General features: G+C 39.0%; 1 protein-coding gene across 3 annotated transcripts in view; it reads right to left on the bottom strand.

The window, feature by feature from the left end:
• Positions 1-17,689, bottom strand: part of ST7L (suppression of tumorigenicity 7 like) — a 140,037-nt gene that overhangs the window by 116,537 nt on the left and 5,811 nt on the right. For all 3 annotated transcript variants that reach the window (XM_006865909.1, XM_006865911.1, XM_006865910.1), the window contains exon 3: positions 4,927-5,089. In XM_006865909.1, coding sequence (XP_006865971.1) covers positions 4,927-5,089 — 163 coding nt within the window. The remainder of the gene's footprint in view (positions 1-4,926; positions 5,090-17,689) is intronic.

Raw genomic sequence — 17,689 nt, 5'->3', positions numbered from 1 at the left:
AAGAGTCCCCAGGCCTTGCCACACTGCTGGCCAACCAGGTCTTCACCCGGGTTCACAGAAGTCTATTGAACATTGCAGGGCTTAGCTCACCGCTTCATTGCTGTTTTTCCCTCACTTCCCCTTATCGGTGTTGAGCGTGGTCACCAATCACAGTGTATATCCCCATTGAGTCTTAGTTTTAGAAGGGGGTTTGCATTGAGGGAACCCCACCACTTGTCTTGATGTTTCCTGGGCAAGCAAGTTGCTTGTTCTTGTAGTAACAGTCGGTCTGCCTATGTTGTTTTATATTTTTCCTGAAGGTCTTTCTTTCAAGAAATATCTTCTGTTCTTTTAGCCACTCTAGGTTGGTCTGCTTGTCCTTTCAAGTGGGAATTTCCCATCTCTGGAGATCTGGATGTGGTTTAGGCTTCTACCTACAGTCTTTTGTATTTCAGAGGCTCCGCAGGAAGCCTCCTTCACTGGGCATGTAGTAGCCCCATTTTAGGTATTCCAACCAGTTATAGGCAGAAGACAGACTTACAAGCTTTCTATGGTGATGCTTTTCACTATTCCTTTCTCTCCCTCCAGTGTCTATTTTATAATATAATGCAAGGAAGACCAAGATTCAAAAGACAGCCAAGCATCTTAATATTATTCCCCCCTTTTCCACATTCCAACCATGGCTCGATCTCTGTATTCCAGAACCCTCTTGTTCCCAGGTTGTGCATATATCATTATTTACCTCTGTCTCACTTAGCCCATTGAGACCTGTCTAATTGTTCTCCCATCTGCTTTGTTCTTCCATTCCCCTCTCCCTACTTGTATATTGCCCCCTCCCTAGCACCCAAACTATCCTGTGTCTAATCCCTGCCACAGGGGTAATCTTGATAGATTTTCTTGAAGGACAGAAGATGACCATGGGGCTTATTAGGAAAAAGGTTTTAAAAAATAAAACTGCATTGGTGAGAAAAAGGTCAGGAGAGTTGTGCTGAGGACTTTTTTTTTTTCTATCACAATATGACTGGTCATTCTTTAAGGGCAGCAAGGACTTTCCTATGAGAATTTCATTGGGAAACCTTACTCCATTTATTCTACATCCCTGATCTTGCCCCTTTAGATTTCTTTTTACTCCTCAAACTCAAAGAACATTTAAAAGAAACATGATTTGAGTTCTTTGAGTATGCCAAAACTTCTCTTTGACATGGTATGAATTGAAGAGTGTAGAGTTCTTCAGGAAAGGGCAAAAGAGATGGAAATAACACTTTCAAAAGTATAGAGAACTAGATGGAGGATATGTCAAGAAATGATATCTTTACATTTTGATATTTTTGTTTAACAAAGGTTTCTATGATTTTCTTTATTTTTTTTTTTTTAACTTACCCTCTTCACTGAAAAAATCATGACATTTCCTAACCTTCCTCTAAGTGTAGTCATTTAACAAGAGTCCCACCAGAAAGAAATAAGTAGAAAGAGAATATAAAACTTCCGCAAAGTTTCCTTATCTGCTGTGCAGGTGGAGTAGGGGTAAGGCATGCCCTTCCACTAGCTTTTTCTTCTTGTTGTTGACTGGAATGTGGTTATGACTGGTTGAATTCAGAATAACCAGCTTGGATCCGAAGATTAAAACTTCACTTGAAAGTGGTAGGCTAACAAAATTTAATAGGTCTACTTTTCTGAACCACTAAAACCAGTGATGATGAAATTGAAGAATTCTACCAACTTCTTCTGTCTGAAACTGATCAAACATAGAATCAAGATATATTGATAATTACTGGTGAATGGAATGTAAATGTTGGGAACAGAAGAAAGACTAGTAGCTCGAAAATATGGCCTTGATGAGAGAAATGATGCTAGAAATTCCATGACATAATTTTGCAAGACCAATGATTTCTTCATTGTAAATACTTTTTTTTACACAACATAAAAGATGACTATACACATGGACCTCTCTAAGTGGAATACATAGAAATCAAATTGACTACATTTGTGGAAAGAGACAGTGGAAAAGCTACATATCATCAGCCAAAACAAGGCCAGGAGTAGACTGTGGAACAGATCCTCAACTGCTCATAGACAAGTTCAGGATGAAGCTAAAGAAAACAAAAACAAGCCCACAAAAGCCAAAATATGACCTTGATTATATCCCACCTGAATTTAGAGACCATCTGAAGAACAGATAGGATGCATTAAACACTAAAGACTGAAGGCCAGAAGAGTTGTGGGATGACATCAAGAACATCATACAGGAAGAAAGCAAAAAGTCATTAAGAAGACAAGAAGGAAAAGACCAAAATGGATGTCAGAAGAGAGTCTGAACAGCATAGAGATGCTTAAGCAAATGGAAGAAATAAGGAGGTAAAGGAGCTAAATAGAAATTTTCAAAAAACTGCTCGAGAAGACAAAGTCAAATACAAAAACTAAATGTGCAGAGACCTGTAGTTAGAAAATCCAAAGAGAAGAACTCACTCAGCATTTCTCAAGCTGAGGGAACTGAAGAAAAAAATTCAAGCCTTGACTTGAAATATTGAAGGATTCCATGGGCAAAATATTTAGTGATGCAGAAAGCATCAAAAGAAGATGGCAGGGTTACACAAAGTCACTGTAATAAAAAGAAATAGTTGATGTTCAACCATTCAAGAGATAGTATATGATCAAGAACCAATGATACTGAAGGAAGAAATCCAAGGTGCAGTGAAGGCATTGGCAAAGAACAAGGCTCTGGGAATTGACAGAATACAAATACAAATCTTTCAACAAAATGATGCAGCACTGGAAGTACTCACATATCTAATGCCAATAAATTTGGAAGACAACTACGTGGCCAACTGACTGGAAGAGATCTGTATCTGTGCCCATTCCAAAGAGAGGTGACCCAATGGAATGTGGAATTCATCTGATGATATCATTAATATCTTACACAAGTAAAATTTTGCTAAAGATAATCCAAAAACAGTTACAAATGTACATTGACAAAGAACTGCCAGAGGTTCAAGCCAGATTCAGACAAGGGTATGGAATGAGGGCCATCACTGCTGATGTCAGATGGATCTCGGTTGAAAGCAGAGAATACTAGAAAAATGTGTACTTGTGCTTTATTGACTACACAGAAGCCTCTGATTGTGTGTATCCTGACAAGCTACGGACAACACTGTGGAGAATGAGTATTCCGGAACACTTAACTATGCTCCGGAACCTGTACAAAGACCAACATCAGTTGTTTGAATAGAACAAGGGGACACTGAATGGTTTAAAATTAGCAAAGGTATGGCCAGGGTTGTATTCTTTTACCATAGTTATTCATCTGTATGCTGAGCACATAATCTGAGAAGCTGGATTACATGAAGTAAAACGTGGCATCAGGATTGGAGGAAGGCATCATTAACAACCTGTGATATGCAGATGATACAACCTTGCTTGCTGAAAAGCGAAAAGGACTTCAAATATTTATTGTTGAAAATCAAAGACCAGAGCCTTTGGTATATGTTGCACCTCAATGTAAAGAAGACAAAAATCCTCACCACTGGACCAATAAACGACATCCATATCAATGGAGAAAGAGCTCTGGTAGCATAGTGGTTACGAATCAGGCTGCGAATCTTAAGGTCTGTGGTTCGAAACCACCAGCTGCTCCGCAGGAGAAAGATGAGGCTTTCTACTCCCGTAAAGATTTACACCCTCGGAAACCCTGTACAGGGTCGCTATGGGTCGGAACTGACTCAATGGCACTTAACAACAACAACAACAACAAAGTTGTCAAAGACTTTGTTTTGCTTGGATCAACCATCAACACTCATGGAAACAGCAGTCAAGAAATTAAATGACATATTGCTTTATGCAAATCTGCTGTACAAGACTTTTTTAAAGTGCTCAAAAGCAAAGATGTCAGTTTGAGGCCTAACGTGCACCTGACCTAAGCCATGGTATTTTCAATAACCTCATATGCATGTGAAAGTTGGACAGTGAATAAGAAAGATCATAGAAGAATTGAAGCATTTGTTTTAGGGTGTTAAAGGAGAATATTAAAATTACCATAGACTGACAAAAGAACAAACCAATCTGTATTGGAAGAATTACAGCCAGAATGCTCCTTGGAAGCCAGGATGGGCAGACTTTGTCTCTCATACTTTGGATATATTGTCAAGAGGGACCAGTCCCTGGAGAAGGATATCATGTTTGGTAAAGTGGATAGGCATAGTGGCAGCATCAATGGGCTGCTGTGGTAGGGATTGTGAGGTTGGCGCAGGTCTGGGTAGTGTTTCGTTCTGTTGCACATAGGGTCACTATGAGTTGGCACCAATTCATTGGCACCTAACTTCAACAACAAAGTCTCTGATGATCAATGGGCTCTCCATACTAGTAAATTTTTTTAAAATATGTTTTTATATTTTTCATACCTACATTTCATGAAAGAGAAATACACCTCTCTGTTACTATGAATTTTCTCTCTCTCACAGCCAAACTCATATGCATGTGAAAGCTGGACAGCAAATAAAGATCACAGAATTGATACATTTGAGTTATGGTGTTAGAGGAGAATATTTAAAGTGCATGGACTGCTAGAAGAACCAATAGATCTGTTTTGGGAGAAGTGCAGCCAGAGTGCTCCTTGGAGGCCAAGATGGCCAAACTTCATCTCTTATACTTCGGACATATTGTCAGGCAGGACCAGTAGCTGGAGAAGGATATCATGTTTGGTAAGGTGGAGGGTCAGAGAAAAAGAAGAAGACCCCCAACGAGATGGATTGGCCAAGTGGCAGCATCGATGGACTCAAGCGTGGCAACAGTAGTAAGGTTGGCCCAGGATTGGGCAGTGTTTCGTTCTGCTGTGCACAAGATTGCTATGAGTCGGTACCGACTCGATGGCACCTAACAACAACAACAACAACAACAACAGCCAAACTCAGTTTTAATTATACAGCTCTGAAAATATATTAAATAAGTAGCTACCTGACAAATTCTGTCTGCTGGGTTCACTTTCTCTGTTGCTGGAAGGCGAGCCTGGCTCTGAAATGCTGCTCTCTGTTCCTCCCATCAGTGGTCGCAAGTGGCTTACAGATACTTGCTCAATGAATGATGTGCCATGTTTATGGAAATACCACCATTCAAATATCTAGGACAAACAGAAAACATCTTCTGGTTAAAATAGATTTGATAAGCTGATACATGAACTCAAATTAAAACATTCTCTCAAGAGATTCCTGTTTAAATCCATATTAAAATGTACTCTCCTTCCAAAACTAAGTTAAACACAATGCTCCCCAATAACATATCAAGCAAAAGAAGCAAAATATCTTTCTTATAGTTTTGTCATGAAATTTAGACAAACTTAGGAAAAACTAGAAGAAATGCATTTGTAAATAAAACATTTAAAAACAGTAAAAAGTCACCACAGCAAAAAGATGGAAACAACGCAATGGATGAATGGATAAGCAAACTAAGTCACATATGTATAATGGAATACTACCTAACATTAAAGAAAATGAAGAATTTAGGAAACATCTCACAACACGGATGAGCCTGGAGGACATTATGCTGAGTGAAAAAAGTCAATAACAAAAAACAAGCATGAATATTATACAAGAATACGATTATAAAAAGAAACAGTTTCACCACAGAAACAAGCATTCTTTCATGGCTACCTGGGATGGAAAAGGGAGGGAAAACTACTAACTAGGTTGTAGTCGTTAAGTGCCATCGAGCTGGTTCTGTCTCATAACGACATTGTATAGGGTTTCCGAGGAGTGGCTGGTGAGTTTGAGACGCTGACCTTGCAATTCAAACCGACCTTGCGGTCCAGTGCTTATCCTACAGCGCCACACCAAGACTCATGTATTAGCTTGGGTGAAGAGAAAGGCAATACACAATAAAGAGAGGTCAGCACATCATGACCAAGGCAAAGGAAGACCTGGTGAAGAATACAAGATTAAAAAGCAAGAACCACAAATACTATTCCATACATTATATTGCAGTAACAGTATAAGTAGTAACAAACAATAATTTATGAATAAATACATAGGTAGGTATGCTAGATGAACAGGTATAAGGTGGCGCATGGGAGTACACTTAGAAGCATACATAGGTTTGACTTAGGATATCTGTATATTTGTATTTGTCTGTGCTGCAAACAGATCCAGCTATATGGTAGACCATATGGTAGACAAAGTTATGCAAACTTAAACATAACCAAACACCTAGAAAGACTGAGCCAGTGGGCTTGAGGGTTTAGAATTGTCGTCTCAGGGGAACTCTAGGTTAATTGCCATTTCATAGTCCTTTAAAACAATGTTCTACACATCCTACTTTGGTGAGTAGCAACAGGGGTCTTAAAAACTTGCAAGTGGCCATCTAAGAAACAACTGTTGGTCTCTTCTCATCTGGAGCAAAGAAAAATGAAGAAAATCTAAAACTCAGGGAAATAACTAGTCCAAGGAACTAATGGACTACAGGAACCACAGCCTCCACTATCCTTAGACCACAAGAACTAGATGATGCCCAGCTACCACCACCGCTATGATCAGATCACAATCCTAGGCAGAGTGAGTGAATAATGTAGAACAAATTTGAAAATCACAAAAAAGACCTGACTGGTCTGACAGAGACTGGTAGAACCTGTGAGATTATGGCCCTTAGACACCGCCCTTCAAACCTGAAACTGAACTCATTCAACCAAACTACAGAGAAACCTATAAAGTAATCAGTAATACCGAAGAGGTACATGCTTCTCAGAAAAATCAACCATATGAGACCAAAAAGGCAGCAGTGGCCTAAAAACAAAGTTGAGAAGGCAGGAATGGTCAGAAAAGGAAAATGGAACTGGGAAACCAAAGGAGGAAGTTGGAAGAATGCTGTTACACTGATTACAAATGTCATGAAACAAAAGGTGGATAAATTGTTGAGTGAAAAACCACCTTACTCAGTAAACTTTTACCTAAACCACAATAAAATGTTCAAATAAATAAAAAAATACAGCTTCCAAGAATGCAAAAAGAATAATAACCTAAAAATAATTTAACTGTTATGATACATTATTTTATTCTATCTGTTGTTGTTATGAGTCATTTTCAACTCACAGCAACCCTGTATAGAGTTTCCAAGGTGCAGCTAGTAGGTTTGAACCACTGTCCTTGCAGTTGGCAGTCCAGTGCTTACCCTACAGCCACACTCCCATTTTGTAGCATAATTAAAAGAAAGACCATTTTAATATAACCAGCCTACTAGATAAAGAGGCTGGGTCAAAATGCCTCTGCTGGACACCCAGTTGAACCATCTATTAGTTGTGCACTAACAGTGAGACTTTCAGAGTCTCACTGTTCTCAATCTGTAGGTCAACATATATATAGTTAAATGTGTTTGACAACAATTATGAGAAAGTGCCTTTTGAGCAATAAAGCACTATTCTAGCGTTTGGCAGCATTATTAACATAACTTGATTCCCATATTAAACCCTTTAAAATTAATCAGGATATTTACCTCTTTCTATGATAATGGTTTATTAGTTATTAAAAGAGGGTCCAAAAGAAGCTCTCTGTGCTGAATTAGTAGAATGTCTCATATTTGGACATTTCCAATCTTCCCAATATTTCCATTGGATTTTATTTTTTTTCTTTCAGAATAATCTTGTTACTTGTAAGAATTAGTAAAGTTTTGTTGTTATTCCTCAAACCTCCCCCGTTTCTAGATAGAGGTATCACACACAACAACTACCTTCCTCATTTCCTTTAGGTATTTACAAAAAAATAAGTAACAATATCATTTTAATGAGGTTAATTCCCTGCTCCTCTGTATAAAATTTCAACAATTTTCTCTTGCACACCATATTCCCTCACCTGTCTCATTTTCCCCTCAGTCCCTGATATGAAGAATATGTTACTTATTACACCATTTTAAAATCATTTGTTGTTGTTGAGAATATACACATATTACAATTCAATAGTTTCTACATGGACAGTTCAGTGATTGATTATATTGAATTGTACAACCATTTTCACCTTCCTTTGCTGAGTTATTTGTCTCCATTAACTCACTGCCCCCAAAGATTTTATCTAATCTTCCAAGTTGCTGTTGTTACTCTGATGCCATGGGTTGTGAGTGTCGTCGAGACAGTTTCAACCTACAGTACCCTGTATAGGGTTTCTAAGAAGTGGCTGGTGGGTCTGAACCACCAACTTTGCAGTTAGGACTTATAAGCAGGCTCAGAAGCTACTCTCTTGATTCCATATGTTGTTGTTGTTAAGTGATGTTGAGTTGGTTCCAACCCATAGTGACACTGTATAGGGTTTCCAAAGAAGAGTTGGTGAGTTTGAACCGCTGACTTTGTGGTTCAAACTGAACTTGCAGCTGAATGTTTATCCTACAGCACCACACCAAGACTCCATGCTGTTGTTGTTGTTAAGTGCCGTAGAGTCAATTCCGACCCATAGCAACCCTGTATAGGGTTTCCAAGGAGCAGCTGGTGAGCTTGAACCACCGACCTTGCAGTTCAAACGACTTTGCAGTCTGACACATTAGCCCACAGCGCCACACCAGGACTCCTAAAATATAGCGTTACTGAAGTGATTTGTTACTACATGCCGTGACTCAGATTCGAACCAAGGTTGCTGCCGCCACAATGCAGAGTGCTAACCACTATACGATCACGGCTAGCTAATTGCCAAGTGGCAAGTCTCCATAGTTAGACCTTAAAAAGCATAATTCTCAAGGCAGACATTCTTTACAAGGTAAGCTAAACTACAGTTTGGTTTTAAGAAAACTTCAGGGGATATTTTTGGCTTAAGGTTTAAAGATTATCTGAAGGCAATAGTTTTGGGCATTCAGCCAGATTCCATGGCTTCAAATTTCTTCTATAAAATCTTTGATCAAAACATTCAGCAATGATAACCAGGCACCATCTAGTCTCAAAGAGGCAAGTAGCCACACAGTTTCGTTCTCCAATTCCAGATTCTTCTTCCTTTGTTGCTTCTGGGGAATAGAGACCAATAGTTGTGCCCTGGATGGTCACTTGCAAGCTTTAAAGACCCAAGCACTACACAAAAAACAAGGAGGAAAAACAGAAGCACTAAATACGTTATTACACCCATTATTAAGATGTCCAAGGAAACTAAGATTATAAACCTCTAAATGAAGGAACCATATCTTATAAGCAGGCTCAGAAGCTACTCTCTTATCTTGTGTGTTCTTGTTATAAATATATCTATCACACAATTTTTGCCAATTCAACTTTCTGCACTGTGCAAATATTGACAGCACTTACAGTAATTTGCAGTCCTGGTGTGGCGCTGTGGGTTAATGCGTCAGACTGCAAAGCCATTTGAACTGATAAGTGGGTAGTTCAAGCTCACCAGCTGCTCCTCAGAAACCCTATACAGGGTTGCTATGGGTCGGAACTGACTTGACGGCACTTAACAACAGCAACACAGTAATTTACTTTATAACCCTACACTTAATGAGATTCTTCCATCACTGTAAACTGAAACTTAGTATTCCATAAGCAATAACCCCTTTCCTCCTCCTTCCTATGCCAAGTAATCATTAATATACTTTGGTCTTCATACTTTTGTCATTTCTTGTCTTTTTATAGAAATGAAGTCATGTAATATTTATCCTTTTGTGATTGACTTGTTTCACTTAGCAGTCTTCAAGATCCATCCATATCAAGATTTACGCCTCTTACTGAGTTGCTGTGGGTCTGTAGGATAATCACAACTGTGAACCACAAGGACGGCTATTTCAGCCCACCAGCTGCTTCATGGGAGAAAGATAAGACTTTCTGTTCCTGCAAAGATTCACAGCCTTGGAAACTTCATACAGGGTCGCTATGAATTGGAACCAACCTGGCGGCACTTAACAACAACTGGCTGAGTGGTATTCCATTGCAGGAAGTTGCCTTAAAAAGTTCGTGGAGAAATGTAATGGAAAGATAATGGAATTTTTCCACAAACTTTTTGAAGCCCCCTCATATGTTTATCCATTCGCTTGTTCATGGGCATTTTGGTTACTGTAAATAGTGCTGCAGTGAACACTGGTGTACTAATCTCTGACTTTAAGTCTTGGGTATATACCTAGGAGTGGAATTGTGGGGTCATACCATATTTCTATTTTTAGTTTTTAAAGTAACCACCACTCTGTTTTCCACAACAGCTGAAAATGTATCATTCATTTTACATTCCCACTAGCAAAGGATAAGGGTTCAAGTTCCCCCACATCCTTGCCAACATTTGTTATTTTCTATTGTTTTTGTTTCTAATCGTATTGCTCCTAAACCCAAATACCCTATTATTGTTGAGTCAACTCCAAGAACAGAGTAGAACTGCCCCATAGGGTTTCCAAAACTGTAATCTGGAGCTCTAGGGGCGCTGGAGGATAAGCCCTGGACTACTAACCACAAGGATGGTGGTTCAAACCATCAGCCACTCCATGGAAACCCTATACAGGGTCGCTATGAGTCTGAACCAACTTGACAGCACTTAAAAACAACAATAATCAATCTTTATGGAAGCTGGTGCACATCTTTCTCCCACAGAGTTGCTGGTAGGCTTACACTGCCAACATTTTGGCTGGCAACCAAGTGCTTAACCACTGCTCCACCGGGGATCTTCAGGAAGACATTAGTCACCACCATCAAATGTGTGCTTGCTTCTACCATATGTTTTACTAAAAAGTGAGAGGAAATATCTTTAAAATAACCAAAGAAAAATATACAAGTAGAAAGCATTCATGTGACAGAAAAGACTTACCTGAGATCAAAGTCAGTGACACCCGTGATTACAAAAGCAACAATAACAAAATGCTCTTCATTATATGAAATACAGGTAGATTTTTATGAGTATATCAGAGGCTAGAGATATCTCTCAACTTTTTAACACAAAGGAGTCATAATAATAATTACTGATACTTACCAAAAGCTTTCTATTAGCTAACCACTGTGTTAAATATTTTATATGCATTATGTCTTTTCATCCTTACAACAACCCATTTTACAGATTCTGAGGCTAAATAACAGCTCTGATTCATACCATTGGTAAGCTGCAGACGTGGGATTCTTTTCAGGTCTATTGAACTTCAGAGCTTCTAGCCAGCACTTACTCAGATACACTTCAATGTGTATGTGAGTGCATGTGCGCGTATGTACAATTTCAGTAAGCCCAGGCAGGAAAAGAAACTATAAACCCAATAAACTTTGCTAATAAAAACCCACCACTAGTGTAAAGGTAATGGCACAGTTAAACCTTTTAAATGTTACTTTATAAATTTAAAATCCTGTTTTAAAATATAAACATAGAATTGTTAAATGGTTTTAGACATCTAATATATATACATACACACACACACACACACACACACGAGAGCTATCCACCGCTCATAAAAGAGGAAATTAAGGCTCAGAGAGTTTAAGTGGTTCACCCCAAATTATCAACCAGTAAGTGGTGGAGTCAAGACTCAAAACCACATCTTCTGGTTTCAAAACCAATGTTTTTTCTACTGCATCAGTCATTTAAAGGAGGTTTATTCTTTATTTAGATTTTTATATGCTATTGACTAAAATATGCTTAATTATAAGTGAAATATTAGTACATAGTTTTTGTTATGGATCGAACTGTGTCCCCTCCCCTAAAAATGTGTTGTAAACCTAACCCCTATACCTGTTTAACAATCCATCTGGGAATGAATTTTCATTGTAATGGCAATGAGGCAGTAATAGGTTGTTGTTATTGTTGTTAAGTACCTCAGAGTGGAGTTGGTTCAGACTCAGCAACCCTGCACAGAGTTTCTGAGGCTGTAAATCTTTACAGGAGCAGAAAGCCTCATCTTTCTCCCGCGGAACAGCTGGTGGTTTCAAACTGCCGACCTTGAGGTTAGCAGCACGATTCGTAAACACTACGCTACCAGAGCTCCAGTAATAGGTTGTTGTTGTTATTAAGTGCCATTGAGTTGGTTCCAACCTGTATAGGGTTTCTAAGGAGCAGCTGGTGAGCTTGAACCACCGACCTTGCAGTTCAAATGGCTTTGCAGTCTGGCACATTAACCCACAGCGCCACAGCAGGTTAGGATATGCTTAAAGTTAATGAAGATATAAAAGAGGAAATTAAGCAAGCAAGCACAAGCTGAGAGGAAGAAATACATGCCACAGGATCTTCAAGGAACCTCGGAACAGAAGCTGAAAAGAATCAAGGACCTTCTTCCTGAGCAAACAGAGAAAGCAAATCTTCCTCTACAGTCAACAACCTGAATTCGGACTTCTAGCCTCAAAACCATGAGAAAATAAATTTCTGCTAATTAAAGTTAACCACTTGTAGTATTTCTGCTATAGCAGCCGTAGATATCTAAAACAGTTTTCACACTAGATTCTTCAACAACCTCTTTTTATAAATAAAGAAAAAAAATCTTTTTCTCTTCAGCAATTCACTTTAATAATATTTATAGTTAAAAAAAAAAAGCTGTTATTTCTATTATAGCTAGAGAGCACCACCTAGAGATGACAAAAAGGAACAGAAAAATTCATTCACTATGCATGCCATAATAAAAAAAAATAAAACCAAATCCCACAGCTGTCTACTCCAACTCATAGTAACCACATGTTGTTGTTAAATTCCATCAAGTTGGTTTAGACTAATAGTGGCCCTGTACAGGGTTTCTGAGGAGTGGCTCATAGGTTTGAACTATCGACCTTGTGGTTAGCAGTCCAGTGCTTATCTTTCAGTGTCATGTTGTTAAGTGTCGTCGAGTTGGTTCTGACTCATAGAGACACTGTATAGGGTTTCTGAGGAGCAGCTGGTGAGCCTGAACTGCCAGCTTTGCCGTTCAAACCAATTCTGCAGTCCAGCACATTAACCCACAGCTCCACACCAGGACTCCTCAGGACCAAGCAAAACTGCCCCATAGGGTTTCTGAGGTGATACACCTTTGAACCACTGACCTTTAAGTTAGCACCCAATGCTTAACTCACTGTGCCACCAAGGTTCCTACATGTCATCATACTGCTTCTTAAAATTTTTATCTGTAACAGTATTTTCCTAATGTTTACAGTAGGAAACATAAGTTTCCAAGGATGTTAATGATGGTGGTGGCATGTATATGCGTATGTGTATGCATACTGGTTCTAACTCATAGTGAATCTGCCTTGGGTTTCTGAGGTGATACATCTTTACAGGAGTAAAAAGCCTCATCGTTCTCCTTAGAGTAGCTGGTAGATTGCAATGCTGACCTTGCAGGTTAGCAGCCCAGCTCAAAATCTACTATGCTACCAGGGCTCCTTAAGGATGTTAATGCTGTTGAGTGCCCTCAAGTTGGTTCCAATCCATAGCGACCCTGTGTAGAGTTTCCAAGGAGTGGCTGGTGAGTTTGAACTGCTGACTTTGAGGTTCAAAATAACCTTATGGTCGAGTGATTATCCTACAGCACCACATCAGGATGTTAATAGGGATTTTTAAATGGAAAAAAAAAAATGTTTTTAAGTAAAAATAATTCCTTGATCATATACTCCTAAGACAAGAATGAGATGAATTAACAAACAATTTCTCAATTGTAGGACTTCTCTGACTAATAATAGCCAAATTTAATTGTCACACTAAGTTAGTCATGTTATAAGGTTTTATACACTTTCTCATTTAGTCCTCATAATTAAAATTGTGGTTTTTAATTGCCCTTGAGTTGACACTGACTCATGGTGAGTAGATCACAAGTGGAGTAAATCACTGTGATCCATGGGGCTTTCAATGGCTTATTTTTGGAAACAGATCACCTGGCCTTTCTTTCAAGCCTTAGTTTAGAAGCTCCGCTGAAATCTGTTCAGCATCACAGTAACACAAAAGCCTCCACTGGCAGGTGGCTTCACTTGAGGTGCATGGGCTGGGAAGTAACGGGTCTGCCACTGAACTAGGAGTTCTGCTGTGGTGCTGTAGGATAAGCACTGGATGGCTAACTGCAAAGTCGGTGGTTCAAGCTCACCAGCTGCTTATCTGAAACCCTATACAGGGCTGCTATGAGTCAGAATTGACTTAACTGCACTTACCAACAACAACAACCTACTGATCCAAGGAGCCCTGGTGGCATCATGGATTACATGTTGGGCTGCTAACCACAAGGGCAGCAGTTCAATTTCACCAGCCACTCTGTGGGAGAAACATGAAGCTTTCTTTCAGTAAAGAGGTAAAGCTTTGGAAACCCTGTATCTACCACTTGTCTGTCAGTCTGTTATATTGTGGTGGCTTGGATGGTGCTGTGGTTCTGGAATCTATGCCTTCAGTATTTTAAATACCAGCAAGGTCACCCATGATGGACAAGTTTCAGCTCAGTTTCCAGACTAAAACAGACTAGGAAGATAGAGATATGGAGAACTTATATTTAGTCACTGAAAACCTTATGAATAGCAGTGCAACACAGTCAGATAGCACCAGAATATTGCATACTGAAATATGATGAAGAGCACCTGAATATTGTCCAATATAATGCCAGAAGATAAATCCCCCAGGTTGGAAGGCACTCAAAATACGACTAGGGAAGAGCTGTCTCCTCAAAGTAGAATTGACCATGATGGTAAGACTGAAGTAAAGTTTTTAGGATCTTCATATGCTGATGGGGCACAACCCAAAATATAAGAAGAAACAGCTATAAACATCCATTAATAATTGGAACAAGAAATATACGAAGTATGAATCTAGGAAATTTGAAGGTTGTCAAAAATAAAATGGAACACGTAAACATCAATATCCTAGGTTTTAGTGAGCTGAAATGGACTGGTATTGACAATTTTGAATCTGACAATCATATAGTTTACTATGCCAGGAATGACAAATTAAATAGGAATGTCATAGTCATCATCAAAAAGAACATTTCAAGATCTATCTTGAAGTACAACACTGTCTACGATAATAAGCAGATGCCTACACGGAGTCCTGGTGTGGCGCTGTGGGTTTATGCATCAGACTGCAAAGCCGTTTGAACTGCAAGGTCAGCAGTTCAAGCTCACCAGCTGCTCCTCCAAAACCCTAAACAGGGTCGCTATGGGTCAGAATCGACTTGACGGCACTTAACAAGGAAGACCAGTTAATACAACTATTAGTCAATTTACACGCCGACCACTAAAGTCAGTAATGGTGAAATTGATGAATTCTACTGAATTCTTCAGTCTGATAGTTGATCAAACATGCAATCAAGATGTATTAATCATTACTGGTGATTGGAATGCAAAGGTTGGAAACAAAGAGGAAGGATCAGTAGTTGGAAAATATGGCCTTGGTGATAGAAACAATGCTGGAGAATGCATGACAGCATTTTGCAAGACCAATGACTTCTTCATTGTAAATACCTTTTTTTTTTTAATTTATTCTAAAAGATGGCAGAAATAAGAAACTCAATCTAAAAATGTAGTTTGGTGCAATCTTATCACATTGGAGCAGAGCTTTTCTCTGAACATGGCCTCCTGTCATCTGCCTCACTGGACTCGTTTCTACTGTGAAGCCATTTCTGGGAAGGTCTTACAATGCTTTGCTAATTCTCACGTCATGAACAGGCAGGGACATCTTCAAAGCCAAGGTTCCAAGGAGAGGGTAACATTTTCTCCGAAACACAGCACCTTCTATTTCAAAATAGTACTTAATCTTTTTTGCGTAGTTGTCATGGTTTAGGTAAATTTAAGTAGGTACAAAATCCATCAAAGTGTAAAAAAGGTAGCTGTATTTTAGCAAAAGGCATTCATATGTGATATGAATGTGCAAGTCAGCTGAGGACCAAATAAATGAGTCAAGGTCCTACAAGTGTGGAGGTGATTTTGCATTTAGAGGAATTTTCTTCGTGACCTAAATGACAACATTGCAGAGCACATCTTCTTCAGGGTCAGTGGTACTTGAGATACCAGATGATTTCATTTTTCAACTGTCACCCACAGAAAGGTTGAGTTGGACCAGAAATGCAATTGGCCAAAAGAGATAGCAGCAAATGGAATCATCAAACCAACGTGGTAATGATGACTGTTCAATTAGGGATGAACCAGGGCACTTAAGAAGCCCACAATGCCCCAGAACATGCTCATCACAACGTGGGGCACCATGAGGTCACTGTACACCATGGTTGTCAACCGAGCAGGCAGCCCCGGCCCCACACTTCCCAAATACCATTTTTAAAACAGCATAAAAGATGACTATACACATGGACCTCACTAGATGGCATACACAGAAATCAAACTGACTACATCTGTGGGAAGAGGCAGTAGAAAAGCTCATATCATCAGTGAAAACAAGGTCAGAGGCAGACTGCGGAGCAAATCATCAATTGCTCATAAGCAAGTTCAGGCTGAAGCTGAAGAAAATTAAAACAACTCCATAAGAGCCAAAATATGGCTTTGAACATATCCTCTCCAAATTTAGAGATCAACTCAAAAACAGATTTGATGAATTAGACATTAATAACTGAAGATCAGAAGAGTTGTGGGATGACATCAAAAACATCATGTAGGAAGACAGCAAAAGACAAAAAGGAAAACACCCAAATGGATCAGAAGAGACTCTGAAACTTGCTCTCCAGTGTAGAGATGCTAAAGCAAATGGAGAAATGAGGAGGTACAAGAGCTGAACAGAAAATTTCAAAGATCAGCTCGAGAAGACAAAGTCAAATATTATAATGAAATATGCAAAGACCTGGAGTTAGAAAACCAAAAGGAAAGAACACATTCAGCATTTTTCAAGCTGAGGGAACTGAAGAAAAAAAATCAAGCCTTGACTTGAAATATTGAAGGGTTTTATGGACTGCTGATCTTTGGAAGCTCTATACAGGGTCCTTATGAATCGGAACTGACTCTACAGCACTTAACAACAACAATAATGGACAAAATATTGAATGACACAGAAAACATCAGAAAAAGATTTAAGGAATACACAGAGTCATTTTACCAAAAAGAAATGGTCGATATTAAACCATTTCAAGAGGTAGCAAACTATCAAGAGTCAATGATACTGAAAGAAGTAGTCCAAGGTGCACTGACGATACTGGCAAAGAACAAAGCTCTGAGAACTGACAAAATACAAACAGAAATCTTTCAACAAATTGACGAAGCACTGGAGGCACTCACTCATATCTCTCAAGAAGTTTGGAAGACACCTACATGGCCAACTGATTGGAAGAGATCCAAAGATAATTGAAAAATGGCTGCAAGCAGTACATTGACAGGGAACTGCCAGCAGTTCAAGCAGGATTCGGAAGAGGAGGTGGAATGAGGGACATCATTGCTGAATCAGATAGATCTGAATAGCAGAGAATACCAGAAAGATGTTTACCTGTAATTTATTGACTACACAAAGGCTTTCGATTGTGTGGATCATGACAAGCTATGGACAACACTGCAGAGAATGAGTATTCCGGAACACTTAATTGTGCTCATGAGGAACCTGCACTTAGACCAAGAGGCTATTGTTTAAACAGAACAAGGGAACACTGAAAGGTTTAAAATTAGAAAGGGTGTTGTATTCTTTCACCATATTTACTCAATCTGTATGCTGAGCAAATAATTTGAGAAGCTGGGTTATATGAAAAACGTGGTATCAAGATTGAAGGAAAACTCATTAACAGCCTGTGATAACAGATGATACAACTTTTGTTTGCTGAAAGTTAAGAGGACTTTATAATAATTACTGATGAATGAGAGACAAAGTTTGGCCATCCTGGCCTTCAAGAAGCACTCTGGCTGCACTTCTTCCAACACAGATCTGTTGGTTCTTTT

This window comes from Chrysochloris asiatica, unplaced genomic scaffold, assembly GCF_000296735.1.
Source record: "Chrysochloris asiatica unplaced genomic scaffold, ChrAsi1.0 scaffold00085, whole genome shotgun sequence".
NCBI classification, from domain to species: domain Eukaryota; kingdom Metazoa; phylum Chordata; class Mammalia; order Afrosoricida; family Chrysochloridae; genus Chrysochloris; species Chrysochloris asiatica.
The sequence above is the reverse complement of the archived record's forward strand: the minus strand, read 5'-3'. Positions and strand labels throughout refer to the sequence as shown.